The following is a 19730-nucleotide window of genomic DNA, read 5'->3' on the forward strand; positions in this document are numbered from 1 at the left end:
TGTTTTAATGCATGGATCTCTCAGACAAGACCAGGGGAACCTCCCACACCTTGATTCCTCTGACATAACTCCTGCACCCTTCTTAAATATCCTTTCACTGGTTAATGCCTTTTTATCCCTTAACCTATAGCTCAGAGCTCACTTAAAAAACAAAACAAAACAAAAACAACATTCTATTACCACATTCCTCTCCCAAGACAGTTCATCATTCTTCCTTCAGTGTCACATATTCACTTATATTTTATACTTATTTCATGGTATTCTAATTTATTGGTTTAGGAGTCTGTCTCCTATACTAGATTAAAAACCTTACTGAAGGCTTATTCATTTCTGTACCTCTGTCAACACCACAGTAGGTGGCATACAGAAGAAATCCAGCAAATGATTTCTGATTTCAGGGGATACAGAACAGGGAGAAGTAAGAATTTAGAAAAAACAGAAAAGCTGTAGGCATGGACCTTTTCCTATCAAACAATCTTTAAACGAAAACCTATACACTTTATTATAAATAATATAGTGAAAATATAAGATTTTTTTTCTCCAAAGAAATTTAAGTTGGTAAGAACATCCAGATAGGAAATATATACATACTGATGAAAGGTACTTAAATTATTTTCTTCTTAATAAATCATTAAAATTAGGATAATCAGTGTATTTAACAGAAATCATTTAAGCAAGTTAAAACCCATAGCTTTCTTTATGACATTTTAGAATTGAATATATTCAAACAAAGCTTATATTGCCAACTTAAGAGTTATAGAAAGTATTTTTTTTCACTGGGAATTTTTCAGGTGTAATTTTTACTCCAGGCTGATCACTCTTTTCCATTATCTGAGAAGATTACTTGCCATAAAAAATTGGCCATTTAAAATTTATTTAAAAGTAAAGTTTAAATGAAAAAAAATCAGTATTTTTAAATCTCCATATAAAAAACATTTAAAATTTAATCTCAAACAAAATAAAAGATAACAAGATACTATTTTCATTTATCAGAAAAGATGGATAAAATCCAGAATTAAAGAGGGTGTGAGGAAAATAAGCATTCATTTTTGTACACTGCTGATGCAGGTGTAAACTGTCTCTACATCTTTTTGGAGGACAATCTGGCAGTGCCTAGCAAAAACCGACAAGGTGGCCCTCTCAGGACTCAGGGGTTCCACTCATAATAATGTACTTTATAAAAATACTAACACGAGTACTGAGTCCTCATCTACCTGATTAATTCAAACCATAAATTATTTAGTGATAATCCTGTGGCTGTTACATTGAACTTGATTTTTAATACAGATCAGAGAAATGTGGATGCCACTATAAAGTTATACTACGCTATAAAGAGAAACCTCTGGCCTCATTTTTGGTTTCTTCAACATCTGGACTATTTCCATAGGATAATCACGCTTAACACAAGTACTTAAGATCAGTGGTGTTACAGATAACTCAAGGAGTTCAAATTACTACCCCCCAAATCCTTCCTTTTGTGGTTTTACTATAATAATTGATACCCAATTATAAAAAACAGCACCAGGTTACTTTTTAAGGCCTAAGTATGCCAATTACAAGGTTAGGGAACTACATTTACATTTAAAGCTTTAAAATAAATAAACTGTTAATATGTAAATTTACATTGTATTTTATTTTTTCTTAAAATACAGAGTGGAGAAATTCTGAAAGTTAAATGTTATTTTGAGAGAAAGGGCTAACATTCATTTTAAAGGTTAACCATTACAAATCAGGCTCTTAGTCTATGTAATTATATTATTTAAGCACATTATTTAATACATGATATTAATGCATGGTATATCCATGCTGATTAATAAACCAAAAAACATTGGGGTTTTATGTATGCCTTTTAAAGTCATGATTCAGATGTTTCTTAGTTATATTCAAAATATTCCCTAAGGATAAAGGGTGGGCAGTTATTCCTACTGGGCAAATGGGTTAACAGATGTACAGAATATGAAAGTGAACTGTTTACGAAATCATATTGGCGAGTAGGGTCCTGCAACTAGAATAAGGGTCCTGTAACTAGAATAATACTTTTCTAACTATAGGTTTAACATTTTCCATGGTCTCTTTGCTTCTTCACAACAGTTACTCTAAAACAATCTAAAGAAATCTGGCAAACTTTAGGTAAAGCTTAGGTTTCTTATAGTAGACTATTTCCATTAACACCTGATTACTTCAGAACAGACGACAGATGTGCTATTCAGTAGAAAGACCAAACTTCTAAATTATAGTGGTACGATGAGTTTACTTTTTTTCCCCCTCAATCACATTACTGGAAAACAATTATTTCTATTTCTAAACATATTCACTATTTGTAAGTTTCAGCTCCTTATTAAAATGCCTGAGATGAACACTGGTGGTGTAAGGGAAATAACAACCCTAGGACATCCCTATACGCTCCTTATCTTCAAGTCATCCAGAGACGGGCTATTACAAATGCTGGCCATGATTTATCAGTTCTACTGCATATATCCCATTTGAATTGTTAACTTAATCAAATCATGAAATATGAATACTCTTCCACATACATATATTATACAGAAAATACTAGCTGCCGTGATTTGTAACATAAATGGTGAAACCTAAGTTATGGTATACCACTTTCTTTCTTTTAATGCAGATCCTCCCAAAATAAAAGTTCTTGTTTAACGTACATTTGTGCTACAGAATTACATTTATATTTAAGACTTCAAAACACTTACCCTAAAGCCTGGAAGGAAGGAATAGAAAGTGCCCAGTGCATCGATAAGAACAGCAGTCTGGAGGCAGACTCCCCGATGTAGTGCACATTCAGGTACTCAGGCATAGGAGAGGGCATGGTGAGCTAGTGTGAACAGGGATTGAGGTAAATTAATCTTATGACTGACAGTTCTAAATTAGCATTTCTTTGAAAAGATTAAATGTAAACATAACATATTACATATGAGTCTAATAGATTCACCAAAAGGCAAATCTTGAAATAATCTAAGTCACTGGATTTTACAGCTAAAAATAGGATTTAGAATAAATGAGTAGATCATAGTTTCTAACAAAGCAATATTCAGACAAGCAGAATCCTACTTAATATATATCCAACCAGGATATTATCTGGTTGTGTTTTTAAAGGTTACTTTCTGTCTTGGTCTAATGTATTTTTTCCTTCCTTCCTTTCTTTCTTAATAGTATACAACAAATCAGTTTAAGAAGCAATTCTGCATGTTAAATGTTCCTTTCATTTAGAAAATTTTAGGCTATGGAGTTAAACTCAAATGCTTATAGGTCAGGAGAATACTGAGTGAAACAGGTCTGCAGGTGCCATCTGGAAAGTGCATACTCCCAGATAAAGGGCACAGCTGTGACTTGAATTCAATATACTAAAAACATATGGGAATCAGAGCTCAGTACTGCCTGCTTTCCATTTTCCAAAGAGCAGGTTATGTGTAAAAAAATCCCCTTTTAATCTACAGGTAAAATAGAATGTGTCTGTGCCATAATACTCACAGGCTTCCAGTTTGTACTGCTGACCTTAGGTAGTTATTTTAAATGTGTAACCACTGTTGAAGATACATATCCTACTCCAAAACACTTTTAAAAGCATTTTTGAAAATCTTGGTAAAGAAAGCTTTTATTGCTATAAATGAAATGTAATTTCACCCATAAGAAATGTTTTTTTAAATTTCTAAATTATCAAAATGATCATTAATATCACGTGTAGGTGATGACACGGAAACAAGTATTCACACACAACTGAGGGTAATTAAAATGAAGGGCAATTTCGCTGTTATCTATCAATATTTTAAAACTGAGTATGTCCTGTGACCTAATAATAACATTCCTAAGTCTCTATTCCAGAAAAATTCTTGCATACATGTACAAAAAAAGCATGTATAAGGATGTCCATTGTAGCATTACTCCTAACAGGGAAATGCTGGAAAGACCCAAATTTCCATCACTAAAGAAAATAATCCATGCTATAAGAGTACCTTGTAGGCATTAAAATAGTAAGAAAAGATAAACTAAGATGTAACGGCCAGAAAAAAACATCTCACAGACATCTAAGTGGAAAAAACTGCAAAATAATATGTACATTATCCAACTTACATATATAAATAAAGGAAAGAAGGAAATACACCACAATTAATAGCAGTGGGTAATGCTGGGGTGGGGTAGCTAGATGTGCTCATATGTATTTTTCTGGGGAATGGATATATAGCTTTCAACAGAGTCTCAAAGGTGTCTATGATGCCAAACAGGTCAAAAGATTTTTATCAAAACAATATAAAAGTTCTCCAGAAATGTTAGATAAAAATGTAAAAAATATTAACTGCCCTTGTTCAACATTAGCTGCCCTTGTTCAAAATGGTTTACGTCTTTATAAATGATACCAAGTAATACAAACTGGGAGCTATCGTTTACCTTTTCAGAATTTCCCAAGGTGAATGGAGAGAAAAAAGCCTAAAAAACTAGGGAATTTCCAAAGATTACTAGTTTTAGGAAGGAGGAATAAGTAAAATGCAAAACAACAACAAAGAATACCCTTTGCTAAATAGTTTAAAATCGCTTTTAAAGAAATAAAATATTTATAATACGTAAAAATTGGATATAAGGGTTAAAGGATACAGATGCACCTTGATTTACACAAAAGTGGTGGTAATGTTGAAAACTTTCGTTTAGTTATAAAACTGAAATCATTTGCAATATACACTAGAGGAACTCATTGTTTAAGACTACCATGTTGTATTATAAAGAAAATGTCTCATAATTTACCTATTTTAATGTTCTTAAAGCAAGATACACTTCTAGCATTATAAATCCAAAAGCCAATGATGGCTAAAGAAACAATTCTTTTAGATAGCAAAGACAAATATTTCTTCCTCTACTGAGAGAAGGTAAATTTCTACTACAAAGATATTAAAGCTTCCCAAAAATGTATGTGGACTTTTCGGTTTATAAATTGAATTATACACATTTTTCAAATTATATACATTTAATATACTGAGATGACTTTTTTTCGTGTTGAGATATGACTAAACTAAGCTATCGACAAGTTATTTTCTGCAATTACCTTTCTAGCAGTTTCTACATGTAATTCTCATAATGGGCTACATAATATAGCTTAAAAAAAATCATTTTACTTGAGTTAGAAGATCTGGATTCCACTCCCAACTTGTCATTAATTGGTTGTGTGACCCTGGATCACATATTAATTCAGCAACCATTTAATGAGAGTTCACTGTGAACCAGTAAGCTAAGTGCTGTATGTATGCTGTAGTCTCAATAAAGAAATAAAATGGAAAGTGAATGAGCTATAGACAAGGCTGAAAAAGGAAATGGCATGCCTGAGAAATGGGCAATTGAATCAGAATGCTGAGGGTTCTAAAAGATCACAGACTTCATCTCACATGGGCAATGGGAAGCTATTGAAGGTTTTTAGGTAGAAAGTAACATAATTGGATTGATTTTTAACAGTTATCATTCTGTTATTAGTGCACAAGACAAGATGGAGAAGAGAGTGGAATTCTAATAGAACGGTTAGGATTCAATCAGGGAACAAGGCTGGGGAAAATGACAATGACTCCCAAACAGGCACATGTGGTAACTAGGATTGTGGTTCTAATATTGAGATAATAAATTTCAGAGAACAATTTGGGAAATCGTCTTTCTCTGTTTCATATACTTATTTCCAAATGGCAATACTATGCACCTTGACTATTTGTACAGGAAATTGAAATAATCAAGTGAGAGAAAGTATAGGAAATCACACCCAAAACTCTGAAGTTTAATAGAAATGCTAAATATTTCTGCTGTCCTAGATTCTTCAGAATAAAAATGTAAGATGCATTCTTAGACTATTTCTCCTTAGTGTCTGGGCTGCTCTGAACAAGACACTGAAAACCTCCAACTCTCTTTTTAAATTCACAAAATGACAATAAAAATCTGAACCTTCTCAACAGAGTGTGATGAGGCTCAAATGAAAGAATGTATGTGAAAGCGTGCTGCAAATACACGCACTGTACATAAAAATGCAAGAAAGGAACAAAATGCTATTTGTAGCTCAGCAATTAACAAAACTGATTTTTTTATTTATAGATGTCAGGTCTTGAAACCATGACCATAAAACCTCAATGAAAGAACTAACCATGAAAGTACCAGGCTGGGAAATCACTGAAAAGTAAAAACTCTTGATTTCACAGAGTATAGTTATAAACAAAAATCAGGGAAAGGAGGAGCTGTCTTTTTCAGGAGAGTAAGAACCTTTACAGTGCTGATTCTGAGAATATCCAGAGTATAGCAGGTTAAAGATGGAATGGAAAAAAGAAAAAGCTCTATTTGCCTTATTCATCTGTCCAAAACAAATATTTGAAAGAAGAAAAAAAAACTTCAAGGACCAACATCAACAATAAAAAAGGTGGACTACTATTTTCTAAAGAAGTATTCTCGGGTACTTCTACCTTGCAACGGGTCCTCTTCCTACATCTTTTATCCTTCCTTCCCATTTAAATCCAAAGGGGGAATAAAACTCACAAAAAATACCTTTTACTTAGAATAAGGAAGAGCAATGGGAAAAATCAGTTTTGCTTTGCTCCACCCCTGTCCCTAGCACCTACCACATTTTTAGGGAAGACACTGATTATTCCCACTGCCTGTTCTTATTGCCCTCATGAAAGTTTTCTTGTATAGTGCAAATTAAGCATTTCTAATTATTTCTGTGTTATCTTTGTAAAATTTTACATAAAGACTGGTTTTATTGACTCTCAAATTAGGGCAATCATTATTTAAGTCACTGTGTGTTTTTTCTGTGGCTATTTCTACCAAGTAGTCAAAATATGCAAATATAAAATTTATCATATGCCATTTTGGCCAGAATTAGATTTATTTTGTGATCATTATTTCTATCAGTGACACATATATCTATCTGATAACTGTATATTTTCATAAGAAACCCATGGCAATGTATAATATATAGAAAAATTATTAGCAATTACACTCGAGTATTCCAGGACTACTATGTATTGCTACATGTCCTGCATGCTTCCAATCACTCTGCATATGATTTGCTAACAGTACTCACAGCTGGCAGAGCAAAGATACAGAGTGGTTAAAATGGAGGGGTCAAAATAGCTGGTCTTAATTAGGGTCTCAACGGTCAGCATATCTACAGCTGAATGACAAACATCTGAACGACAAATCAAATATTATAGTTATTTTCTAATGTTCTAATGTATTGTTTCTAGTACTCTAAATGCACTGTTTCCATCATAAACTTATGTATATCAGGGGAGCAGAAATTACAACTGTACCGTCTCCAAAATGGTTAAAGCAGAAAAAGCTAAAAACCAAAAGTTAAAATGTATTAAATAATTTTTACTTTCTTAAAATAATTCTGAGAGCTAGCTAATGGGACAATACATAATAAATGGAATTCTCTGTAGTTACTATGGTAAGAGAAGAGTATCTGAGTCTTAGATACTGGTTTATGCTAAATAGTAGCTAGGCATTGAACAAAACCAGTGAGCTTGACACATCATGGATGCCAATATTTAAAGTTAAGAAACAAGCAAATTATATATAAATGTTCCAAAAGCTAACTTTTATAGACTTAAACCCATAGTTAATATTGTAACTATGACTTATAAACAGGATTTATTAAGCCACTTTATATAGGCAAACGTATATGTTTTAGCTGCTGTTTTGAATTCTATCAGGGATATTTCTGACTTTTAAAAGCACAACAAATATACTTTGATTTTTGAAAGGAAGATTAAAATCAAAATGGATAATACAACATAAAAATTATAAAATATATATATGGAAATACCCTGAAAGCTACATGTGAATCGCTGAGAAGTGGCCCCTCTTTTTCGATGTAATTTATGCTCGAGTCTCCAGCAATTAGGCTTCCTTCCATGCCCTCTACTGAGCTCTGACAGGCTGTGCTCTCTCCGGGATTCAATGCTTTTGCAAGAGTGTCAAATGCCCTATAAGGAGACATCAGAAGCTGTGAGCTTGGCCAATCTCCACAATAAAATAAGAATTCTATATAAAATTCTGGAATTAAGATTTAGGCCTAAAAAACTGCTTAGAAAATAAAACTTTGGTGTACCACTGAACATTCTATTTCAGTGATATATATGACTCTCCAAATACAACAAATTAGACTTCATATGTATAGCATGAAAAAATATATGAATGTATTACCAGAGAACTAATCTTTTAAAAAAATCTTATATAATTAAGGGGAAGAAAAAATCCTTATAGGTGGTATGAAAATATGCTTTTACAAGTTATACATTTGTTACAACAAGATATCAGCTCATTTATGTTACATATAGCAGTTATTTGGAAAGAACAAGGGCTAGAACTTATGATGAATTTACTGTGTTCTACACAACACAAAGTTAGGTTTTAATTTTATTTAAAAATTTAGAGAATATTTTTAAACTTGTGGTTACATACCTACATCTAAACTGTAAGAATTTGAAATTAGAATGGCAAATAATTAACTGTTAGCAAATAATTATTCAAAATAGCTCCCCATATTTTTCAATGAGATGCCTTCTAAAGTTACTAAAAAGCTCCTGTTCAACAAAGTACTTATTGAGACTCTTAAATGCAGTTTCTTCAATATTTTAGATGATGGACAGAGTGTGAAAAAAGCCCAAAGAAATCTGGTTTCTACCTCCTAAGTATTAATATTGAGAGAATGAAAAATAGCATTCTGATATGAGTTTCCTGAAGTGTAACTTAAAAATTGTAGTTGATTTAACTAAGTCTTTAAATCTATTTTATCACTAAAAATTAATAGGGAAAATGAAAATGACAGCCTAACAAAGATAAATGTTTAACTCTAAATACAGAGAAGATAAAATCTGGCAAATAAACTATCTGAAATTTCAGATCCACATGATCACCTTTAGTGGAAAAAAATTCCTGAATTTTATGACTACAATTCTAACATATAATATTCACTTACTGCTCATTATTTAGAATGTAACCTATTGGAAAACATTTTACATTAAATGCAGTTTTTCAGTTAAAACTCACTATGCCTTAAATCTTCTAAGTCTAATAAAAATATTTTCTGAAACTTGTATAAATAGTATTCAACATAAAAATATTTCAAGAAATACTAAAGGACACTTAAGCAAAAAGACACTTAAGATCAAAACAGACCTTACCTTGAAACATCACCATTGGTATGCATCTCTTGATTAAATTCACACAAAGAGGTATCACCATTGCTCAAGCCTTCAATCATAGACATTTTATTACTATTTTGAGAAAGATCTTTGGTTTTTCCAAGATTTGCTAATGATGTAACCACACTTGCCAATGTACTTAAATCTCCCTGACATGATTCAGCCTTAAAAAAAAAAAAAAAAAAAAAGATATTAAAAGTTGGTATTTACATCTGAAATATCCAATTGTAGATTATGAAATGCCAAAAGAAAAGTACTTTAATTAAGATGAAACCTAAAAAGCAAAATCAAAGAGCTCTGATCATTTAGAAACTTTGGGGGAAAAATACATGTTTAAAAACCATTAGGTACATTTCCAATGTTTATATAAAAGTTACTTCAAACCAAAAAAGGCACTTAATGGCTCATCTATCCATGTCACAATCACTTCCTCTATTAAAAAGCTATTAAATTATCCTGGCAAGGTGGCTCAGTTTGTTGGAGCATTGTCTCATACACAAAAAGGTTGCAGGTTCCATCGCCGGTGGGGCAATTACTCGAGGCAACAATTCAATGTTTCTCTCTTACACCAATGTTTCTCTCTCTTTCCCTCTTTCCCTTCCTCTCTCTCTCAAATCAATGAAAACATATTCTCAAAAGTGAGGATTTAAAAAAAAGACTTAAGTTAGATGGTCCCTTTTTAATATTAAAATTCTGTTAAAATTTCCAAAATGTAATACATAAATTATAAAGTTGTATAGAATGTAATACAATTATTATTAGTGAAAAAAGGAAAAAAATGTAAATGTATTATTGAACAGACTTCCTAGGATGCCAACTTTTACCAGCCACTGCGTATTAAATACCAGAAAATGTAGAGCTGAAAAATCTTTTACATATTTAAGATATTAAGCTTTTGTTACACATTGCACTTTTCCCCATGGCTTCAAGCTTTTATTTTTGTTAATGATGTATATTTATACATTATTTGTGTATTAATTAGCTATAATCATTTTATTAAAACAATTTTTCTTAACTCTGACTACCCAGAAATATAATATGTGCTGTGAAGGCAGGTAAGTGCTTGATTCTTCCTCCTTTTATTTACCAATTTTCAGAGCAATAAGCCATTGTCCTAGCAACCTCTACTGGTGACAAATCAGTTCTGAGTATCATTTAAATTCACAGATTTTTATCTATTTGATGTGTTTCAATCCATTAGTCATTCTTTTCTAAATGCTCAAATTATTCCATCTTAACCTAATAAAAGGTCTTCAGTTGCCTTCTATGGTATAGTGACAGGATCCCTTAATAATATTTTTTATTCTTCCTTTATGGTTTTTGTTTTTAGTGTCCTTAATCCTAATACATGTTTCTGTGTTGTGTCATTTGTTATGGCAATTCTTTATTTTCCGTAAAGAAATTAAATTTGGTAAGTAGAATGAAACAATTTTTGTGGTGTCCCCAAATTAATGAATGGTCCCAAAATCATTTACTGAGTAACCCACCACTTACTGAGTTCTTAAATGATTACTACTTAGATATTTTATTTAATCCTGACAACAACCCTGTGAAATAAGAATCATCCCTTTATTGCTGACAAGAAGAATTACCCATTGCCACTCCAGCAGTAAATAGGGGAAGCAGGGTGGGAAGCCACATCCTAACCACTCTGCTCCAGACTTCTTTATATACGACTAAAAGAATTTAACGTTTTTACATGTTTTAATTTTCAACTAAAACAAATACTTATATATTCTCTTCCATTTCATAACATGTCCATGTAACTAAATTTTCAAGTTTTGTCACTCTTAGGCAATGTGGAAAGACCTGAGAATGTGACTGGACAGTTTGGGAACCATTTGTCAGAAACTTACCCACAAGGATGTTATTACAATTTAATACGAAGATGTACAGACTGCACGACGTCTGGACAAATAGTAATTTCTCAACAACACTTAGTTCCCTTCCTTTCCCAAAGGAGTTAATACATCAGTGAAATTCCAACTACCAATCCCACCTAGAATCATGGAGACAAGACTAGGGAAATCTCTTAACTCCAAAGTATACGGTAAGAGGCCAAACCTCCTCACTTAATAGCAACATGCTACAGTGCAGCCTGTAAGGTGGACACTCTCATCCTTACTTTACAGGTGAAAAAGGAAAATGAGACACTGAAAGGTCATATAACTTGCCCAAGATTATGCAGCTAGCAGGTGGCAGCTGAAATTTGACTCAAGAGCACAAGTATTAAGAGCGCATTAAAGTATCAAGCAGTGAATATACAACAAATCTGGTCATAATTAGGATGAATAATCTTAAAGGGTATATAAAACCAGACCACATCACAGGCCAAGAGAAACAAGTTCTCAGATATGAGTCTTCAGGAGAAAATTTTTTTGTTCTCCTAAGGGGTCTTCCGAAGACTAGAGAAATTTTATATGTTCAATCTAAATAAACAAACCTTTTTTCCTTTAGACCCCTTGCTCAATAAGGAGCTGCTCCAAATCTCTAAGAGAACCTAGATGACTTGGATACACAGTGTGAGGGAGCCTGCAACCCCACTCCTACTCTCAAGTCAATGATTTGAGTAGAGTGTGTTAGCAATTTCTCTTGGCACTATAAAATCTGCCAAGAGATTTTACTGAAATACAACAGTAATATTAAAATTATTTCACTTATTATAAATATCTATTTATGAGGACTTTTATTTCAAGATTAAAAAACTCTGGAAGACTTTTAAGTGTTTGTCACTTTCACATTGAAGCTATAATTGTCCTAGTGGAATAATAAACATTTCTACTGATAAAGTTAATTCCTATAGTAGCAGGATCCACAAAATGGAGGGCACTACAGTGGCCCTGCCTAGGTCACAAACCTAAACTAAGTCAGCCTGTACTTACAGGAAAATCTATCAAGGAAACCTAACATACTCCAATAACAATCCTCCAACTCAGCCTGGCTAGCTTACCTTACCCTAGGAAAACAGGAGCCGCTGGCCTGAAAAGGAAATCCCTAACTTCACAGCCAGCCATGCTGTCTCCTTGCTGCTGCTTCCACTGCCCTGTAAAACTCACTCTTGCCCAAATTCCCCAGGGGCCAGTGCTCCACTGCTTAGGAGGCACTGTACTCCCCCAACGCATGGATTGTTTCCCTTGAATAAAGGACATCAAACTCATCACTAAATTGTTTTAGCTGTTATTTGACACTACCAGACAGTTGATAATTTATATTTTTTAAAAAGCAACTTGTAATAGGGAATAGTTAAGACCAAATCAATTGACTAACTGATAGAAATAAAGGAATCCATTTTAAAAGCTTAAAAATGTTTAATCTTTACATTAATTATACTAAACACACCTTATCTGGTGTCATCAGCACAGCTGACTCAGTTTTTATTCCAGAATGATGAATATTCACAAACATTCCTGAATCTAACAGTCCTGCTGACCTGTAACAAACAAGAACAAATTTTTGCCTTAGTTTCAATGGGAAGAAAAACAAATGACCGGCTACTTAATATGTTTTGTTTGTTGTTTTTACTATACCTTGCGGTTTCACTATCAGTTACAAAAGTTGGAGTTGCAGCTAATGGGCTTCGAAGGTCTTTTCGAATGTAGATTTTTTCTGTTGAAGCCGCACAGTTGGAAGATTTTTCTCGTGATACTTCAATGGGTTTTCTTTCACACTGAACAGCTACAAAAACATGGTACACTATGTCACAATGCAGAATTTATAGGCAATTATAAATATAAGCTCTAGGTAAGCAATGCTGCTAATAGGAGACATGGTTACCATAATTGAACTCCAAAGATAACGAACCATCTATCTTTAGAAATTACCTGCAAATTCAACAAAGTTGCTTTAGTAAACTGTAATACTAAATAGCAAAAGTGGCCATTTTGCATCTCTCCTTCTCTTTTCTCTTCCTGGCACTGCTGTGGTAGAAATGTAGAGGAACCCTTATATTTGAAATTTGTATGAGTAAATGAAATCATATTTAACCATTTGAAAACAATACTAATAAGAGCCACAAAAAGACCAGTTAGCCCAGCTGGGTGTGGCTCAGTGGTTGAGCATCGACCTAGGATCCAGGAGATCGAGGTTCAATTCCCGGTCAGGGCACATGCCTGGGTTGCAGACTCGATCCCCAGTGGGGGGTGTGCAGGAGGCAGTCGATCAATGACTCTCTCATCATTGATGTTTCTCTCTCTCTCTCCCCCTCTCCCTTCCTCTCTCTGAAATCAATAAAGATATATTTAAAAAAAAAAAAAAAAAAAAAAAAGACCAGTTAGATTTGTTTTTTTTTAGTTAAAGGTGGAGAGGGACTTGAGAAGTAATTCAATTGCTCAGTCTTCACTTATAAAATATAGGTAATATATTTCACTTATTTTATAGGAGTTTTGTTTCATGATACTTAGGAGATGGTATAGTTGTTAAATGTACATTTTATGAGAAAAGAAGCTACCAATATTCAAATCCAAGTTTTGCCACTTCTTAGTTGTGTGACCTTGAACAAGTTACTCAAATGTAAAATAGTTAACAGCAGTACTTACTGCACAGAATTATGCTGTGAGAACAAGAAAGTTAGTTCATGCACTATACAGTTAGGCATAGTGAGAATTCAATCAATATGAACTATCAAAAACTAAACTTTGTGCTTTTTTTTTTTTTACCATATTCAAACTAGAAACACACAAGTGGCATATAGGTCCTCAATAAATACTTATTGAGTGAATTAAAAATATACATATATACATATTTCTATATTTTAGTTGGAAAACTAAATTAAAAAGCATATAAAATTGACACATTTTAATGTGCTAATTTTAACATACTTCTAGAGTTTGCCTGAATCCTTAATTTCCTCCTTTAAAGCTAATACATACAGTCTTGTTTCATTCCAAACGCAATACATCTCTGTAACCTGCAGTATTGACAGCGGTTTCGATGGTGTTTATTGATAATACAGTCCTTAGATCCTCGACATGAGTAAACTAAATTTTTTCGGATACTTCTTTTAAAAAATCCTTTGCAGCCTTCACAAGTTACTGCTCCATAATGACGCCCTAGAGACAAAATGTTCAGAAGTCACACATTTTAGAACAGAAATGAAATGAGGCCATTTCTTCCCTTTAAACAACAAATATGAGATAACACTGGGATTTTTGAGTTTATGACATGAAAAAAAACTTTAGGAGTAACCAAACAGAAAATTAAACAACCATATTCTCTAATAAGATACACTGAACAACATAAGTTTTTAAAATTTTATACAGTAACCTTAACAATGGTATGGAAAATAGGAGAAAAAGAAACAAAATCACTCAGACCTCATGATTTAACATAATAACTATTTTCACTTCTGATATCATTTACAAATTATAGTTCTGTTATATACTGTATATTTTAATCTGAAAACTATGCTCTGAAAAAAGATATACCAGTTAGTATTTGAACTATAATTCCTCCTCACTGTGGGTTCCACTTTCTAAATCTCTGGAAACACCTATAGCTCTCTGATTAACCTATCATTTCACAAACCATTTCTTTGGCACAACATCTATTATCAAACTGAACACACTCTGAGTAAAGCTCTAGCAGAGATTTTAACAACACAACACACATAGGAAGTTATTTTTAATATTACCTGATGCTTTGTCTCCACATACTACGCAAAGATCAAAAATCTTATTTGGTCCTTGATCTGAAGAGGAATTATCTGCCAAGAGCTAAAGAAAATCCCCCAAAACAAAACCAAACACAATAATTTGTTATTATTCAATAATGCTCTTATGTAAAAAATTAAAAGGACATTAAGTTAGTCCTTTTGCTTTCTAAGTTATTCTGAATCTTTTAACTCTATTATTATGCATATAGCAATTAAACTATTTGTAATTTTCTTAACATATAGGTAAAAAGAAGCAAAGATAGTAAGAATGCCTTTTTAACTTGTTCCGTAACAATTTCATTAAAAATTTCATTAAACAACTTGTTAAACACATGAATACACAAGTAGTTTTTTTGGGTTTTTTTAATCCTCACCAGAAGATATTTTTTCCATTGGTTTTTTTTTTAGAGGGGGGGGAGAGAGAGAGAGAGAGAGGGCAGAAGGGGGAGGGGGAGGGAGAGGGGGAGAGAGAGGGAGAGAGAGAGAGGGAGAGGGAGAGAAGAAGAGGGAGAGAGACATTGACGTGAGACAGACACATCAGACGGTTGCCTCCTGCATGAGCCTGACTGGGGCTGGGGATCGAACCTGCAACCAAGGTATGTGCCCTTGACCAGGAATCAAACCTGCAACTCTTTGGTCCACAGACGGACGCTCTAACCACTGAGCCAAACCAGCCAGGGCCACAAATAGTTTTTAATGCATCTCATAGATTAAGCATTTAATATGCATACGGGACACATCAAATTATTGCAGCAGTTATCAATCCTATCAGGTCATTTGTTTTTAAACAGCTCAGAACCTTTCCACATGGAATGACATGACTAAAATATGCTATAACAGCATAAAAAATAACTATAAATTTTTTTAAAGAAAAATATTTCACTGGTGTATTAACTTATAATTATGGAAATACAGCTGATATAAAAAGGCATAAACTTTTCATTAATGAGCTGTCTCAGGTTTGGGTAGGTGTAGCGGTTGAGAGCACGGACTCTAGAGTCTGATAAATGGTAGCAAGTTAGTGGGACCAGGTGCAATGGCCTTGGGTAAATTATTAAACCTCTTTAGATTACATAAAGGGCTCATCACAAAGTACAGCTAATGCTAGTAAAATACTAGTTTCTTCTTTTAGGTTTATCCTTCAACCTTTTCATCATTTTCTTTCAATCTTTTGAAAAGTGAACAAATTAATTCAATCCAAAAAATGTGATATAGCATTTAGTAAACACCTTCCCTCTGCTTTAAAACAACCCACAAAGTAATTCTCTACTTTGACTCTTTCTTCTCTTAGGGGTGTGAATGCCTTTAGGAGTAACTCTGATTTTAAAAACTTTAAACAGTCCTTAAAAAAGCTGTTCTTTATTACATTATAGTGGTATCACTTCTTTTCATATCACCATAAAAATCAGACTTGAATAAACTTTTAAACAAATTCTGATTTAGATATCCTTTGAAAGCATCTAAGACAAATACCACTCTTTTCCTTACTAGCACATCTATTACAAATAGTGTTATTATTTTCTCTGCTATTTATTTCTAAGGGTAGAAGAGATATTAAGAGGGTAAGGGACTTGCCCACATGCCAACTTAAGTCACCAGACCAGAAATCAAATCTTAGACCAGGGAATTCCATCCTATACTTGTTTCTCTTTCATTGTCCTTGGCAATAACCCATAAAGCAGTCAAATTACCAGTATTACCTTTATTTTTATAATACAAAAATTTTTTCTTAAAAGAGTAAAAAATATGACACATATTTCTTCATCCAGGGGGTCAAGGTTAATGTCACTAGTCATAAAGCATGATGAGAGTAAGTACCTTGGATATGATGTAATGAAAACGACATTTAACGTCTGTGATCCTCTTATCCAAAACCCACAACCCCAATCTAGTATGAGAAAAACATCAGCCAAAGTCTCAGAGTGGGGCAACCTACAATATACCTGACCAGTATACCTCAAAACTGTCACGGTCATCAAATACAAGGAGAGTACAAGAAATGGTCCTAAGTAAGAGGAATCTAAGGAGACATGGCAACTAAATGCAATATGGTATCCTGAAACAAAAAAGAATATTAGGTAAAAATTAGGGAAAATTAAAAATATCTATTTATTTTAGTTAATAATGTCTCAATATTAGTTCATTAATTATAACAAATGTGTCATACTAATGCAAAATGTTAATAATAGGAAAAACTGTGTGTTGGGAGGTTATATGGGAATTCTGTATATTAACTGCTTAATATTTCTGTAAGTGTAAAACTTTTTAAAAAATCAAATCTGTTGGGGGGAAAAAGGGACATCTGTAATACTTTCAATAATAAAGATAGATTTAAAAAATCAAATCTGTTAAAAAATAAAGTAAGGTATGCATAATGTTATAAATTTTTTTAATGATTGCTGTCTTGCTGATAACTTTTTATAAATCCTACCCATTTTCTACCTTAGCAGTTTCTAAAAATGATGTAACTGAAAGAACAGAATCTATCAGGATACATAAGCAAAACTGATTTCAGAGAAAGGAAGGCAGAAGGAGAGAGAAATAGAAACATCAATTATGAGAGAATCATTGATTGGCTGCCTCCTGCACGCCCCCTACTGCTGATCAAGCCCACAACTCGAGCATGTGTCCTAACCAGGAACTGAATTGAGAACTCCTGGTTCATAGGTTGACGCTCAACCACTGAGCCACACTGGCTGCACAAGATTTTGTATTTTATGAATTAGGATTTTTTCAAGCCTAAAAAGAATTTTCTTTTGATCAGTTTTTCATTAAAAAATATGGAATCCAATTTTAAGTGTGCAATCCCCCCAAATCTCACTGAAGGCAAACTTGCAGGTTCACTGTATTTATATTCAATTATAGCAACTAGCAGTAAAAATATCTAAATAACCACAGGCACACAGTATGTAAAAGTCCTAACTGGCTCTTGAAATATAATATATAGCAAAAATTAACACTAACACAATGTAAAGCTAATCTACAGGACTGAGTTTGATTAAAGCAGACCATAGGGTAGACAACTTGCTGTATCAATGAAAATTTAGATAACAGAAGAGGCTAATTGAGAAAGACAGCACCTATGATAGCAACTTCTTGATTTGGAAGCTGCTTGTTCAAGGCACAGGCAGCTTGATCCTGGAAACTGCAGCTACTGAAGGAGCTCCTGATCAGGCAGTTTCCTAACTATGCAGAAGTAGTAGGTCCCTTAGAAGCAAGTTCTCAAGCGTGCTGCAGTAGTTATTTTTGGAAATAGGACCTAGAACTATTCTGTAGCCTTGCCAACAATTCTTTGAGCTGTCTACATTCTTTATTAAATCCCTTCCTGCCAAACTAGTCAGAGTGGGTCTTACTGTATGCAGCTAACTAAGAGCCCCCAAAATATATGCATAAGGACGTGTAAGGAAAAAGTACAGTGGCCTATAGGACAGTTACCAGAGCTAATCTGTACAGCACATCATTTTATGCAAGATTTTTTTCTACAGAACATGCAGAATCTCAAGTCTTAAGATCTGGACTTATACTTATGAGATGCTTTTTAATTCTTTTCAAGCGTAAGATGAAAAGACACTATAGTTATTTACCTGGAGGTGTTGTGCAGACAGATCAGGAGTTGTAAAAAATAACTGGTTGACACCTGCTGCATCTGGAGTTGTGAAAAAAACTTTCCCTGGCGTGGAATCTTGCCTGGCCAATATGACTTTGCTTGGAGTAGAGCCATCGTGATTTGTCAGAATGAACTGTTTGCCTGGTGTGTTATGATCAAGTGCTGTCACAATCTGGATTTTCTGGCCAGTTTGGTGCTCTGTAACAACCTAACACAATCATGTAAAATTAATAATCAAATCAACTCAAATTTTTCCCTCAAAGAACACAATTTTGTCATACCTTCAGACAAAACTAGAAAAGCATACCCAATTACATATATATTCAATATATAATAAACATAAACACACACGCCTTTTAAATTAGCAATTCTACTTCCATGAAATCCTATCTTACAGAAATAAACAAACGTACAAAAAGATATAAGTAAGAACATTTAGACCTCGTTATTTTGATTCCTTCTTTCCCCTTCCCTTCCACATTCCATCTAGACAAACATATGCTGGGTGTATTCTATTTGCAAAGCACTGTTTATTCTGGGTCTTGGGTGAAGCAATAAACAAAGCAAAATCTTTGTTCTCATAAAGCTTTATCTTAGTGAGAAAAGACAGACAAAAACCAAATAAGCATATAATATTGTCAGATAATAGTCACTGCTATGAAGAAAATAAAGCAGGGTAAGGTGACAGTCACTGATGGAATGAGGGTGATGAGGATACAACATTTTTGCACAGACGTAAGTGAAGTGAAAGACCGAGGTTTAGGAATAGCTACAGGAAGTGCATCCTAGGGAAAGGAAACAACATAAAAGGCTGTGGGGCAGAAGAGTGTTGGACACAGATGAAGCAAGAAGCACCGCAGGAGAGCTAAGTAAAACAGTGGAAGAGACTGATTATGGTAAAAGATGGGATCTGAGTGACAGCAGGGGCCAGATTATACAAGGCTTCCTAGGCCATACAAGGTCTGGGTCTCCTACAGCATGAAATGGAGCTACACTGAAGGGTTTATGGAGCAGAGAAGTGCCAGGAATTTTCTCAAAAAGGATCATTCTACACTTACTGTGAAGACTAGATTGTGACTGTTCTAGAATAGAATTAAGGGAGACCAGAAAGGATGTTATTGCACAGATACTGGCAGTATCTGGGTATTATATATGGGCAGAGATACTGGCTGAGAACATAGTAGCAGCCATGCTGGGAGATGGGGGACAACTGAATTTGAGATATTTTATGAAGGGAAAGGTGACAAGATGAGCTGATGGACTGGATGTGGAATATAAGGAGAGAAGA

General features: G+C 33.7%; 1 protein-coding gene across 3 annotated transcripts in view; it reads right to left on the reverse strand.

Moving 5' to 3' along the window:
* The window catches only part of NR2C1 (nuclear receptor subfamily 2 group C member 1), a 41391-nt gene that overhangs the window by 7878 nt on the left and 13783 nt on the right, over positions 1-19730 (reverse strand). For all 3 annotated transcript variants that reach the window (XM_016221774.2, XM_016221772.2, XM_016221773.2), the window contains exons 3-10: positions 18420-18650; positions 14815-14896; positions 14054-14233; positions 12713-12860; positions 12525-12615; positions 9165-9349; positions 7805-7964; positions 2709-2830 (exon numbers count right to left, since the gene is read on the reverse strand). In XM_016221774.2, the coding sequence (XP_016077260.1) occupies positions 2709-2830; positions 7805-7964; positions 9165-9349; positions 12525-12615; positions 12713-12860; positions 14054-14233; positions 14815-14896; positions 18420-18650 (1199 nt within the window). The remainder of the gene's footprint in view (positions 1-2708; positions 2831-7804; positions 7965-9164; positions 9350-12524; positions 12616-12712; positions 12861-14053; positions 14234-14814; positions 14897-18419; positions 18651-19730) is intronic.

The sequence above is a fragment of the Miniopterus natalensis genome, chromosome 2 (assembly GCF_054644295.1).
Source record: "Miniopterus natalensis isolate mMinNat1 chromosome 2, mMinNat1.hap1, whole genome shotgun sequence".
Classification (NCBI taxonomy): domain Eukaryota; kingdom Metazoa; phylum Chordata; class Mammalia; order Chiroptera; family Miniopteridae; genus Miniopterus; species Miniopterus natalensis.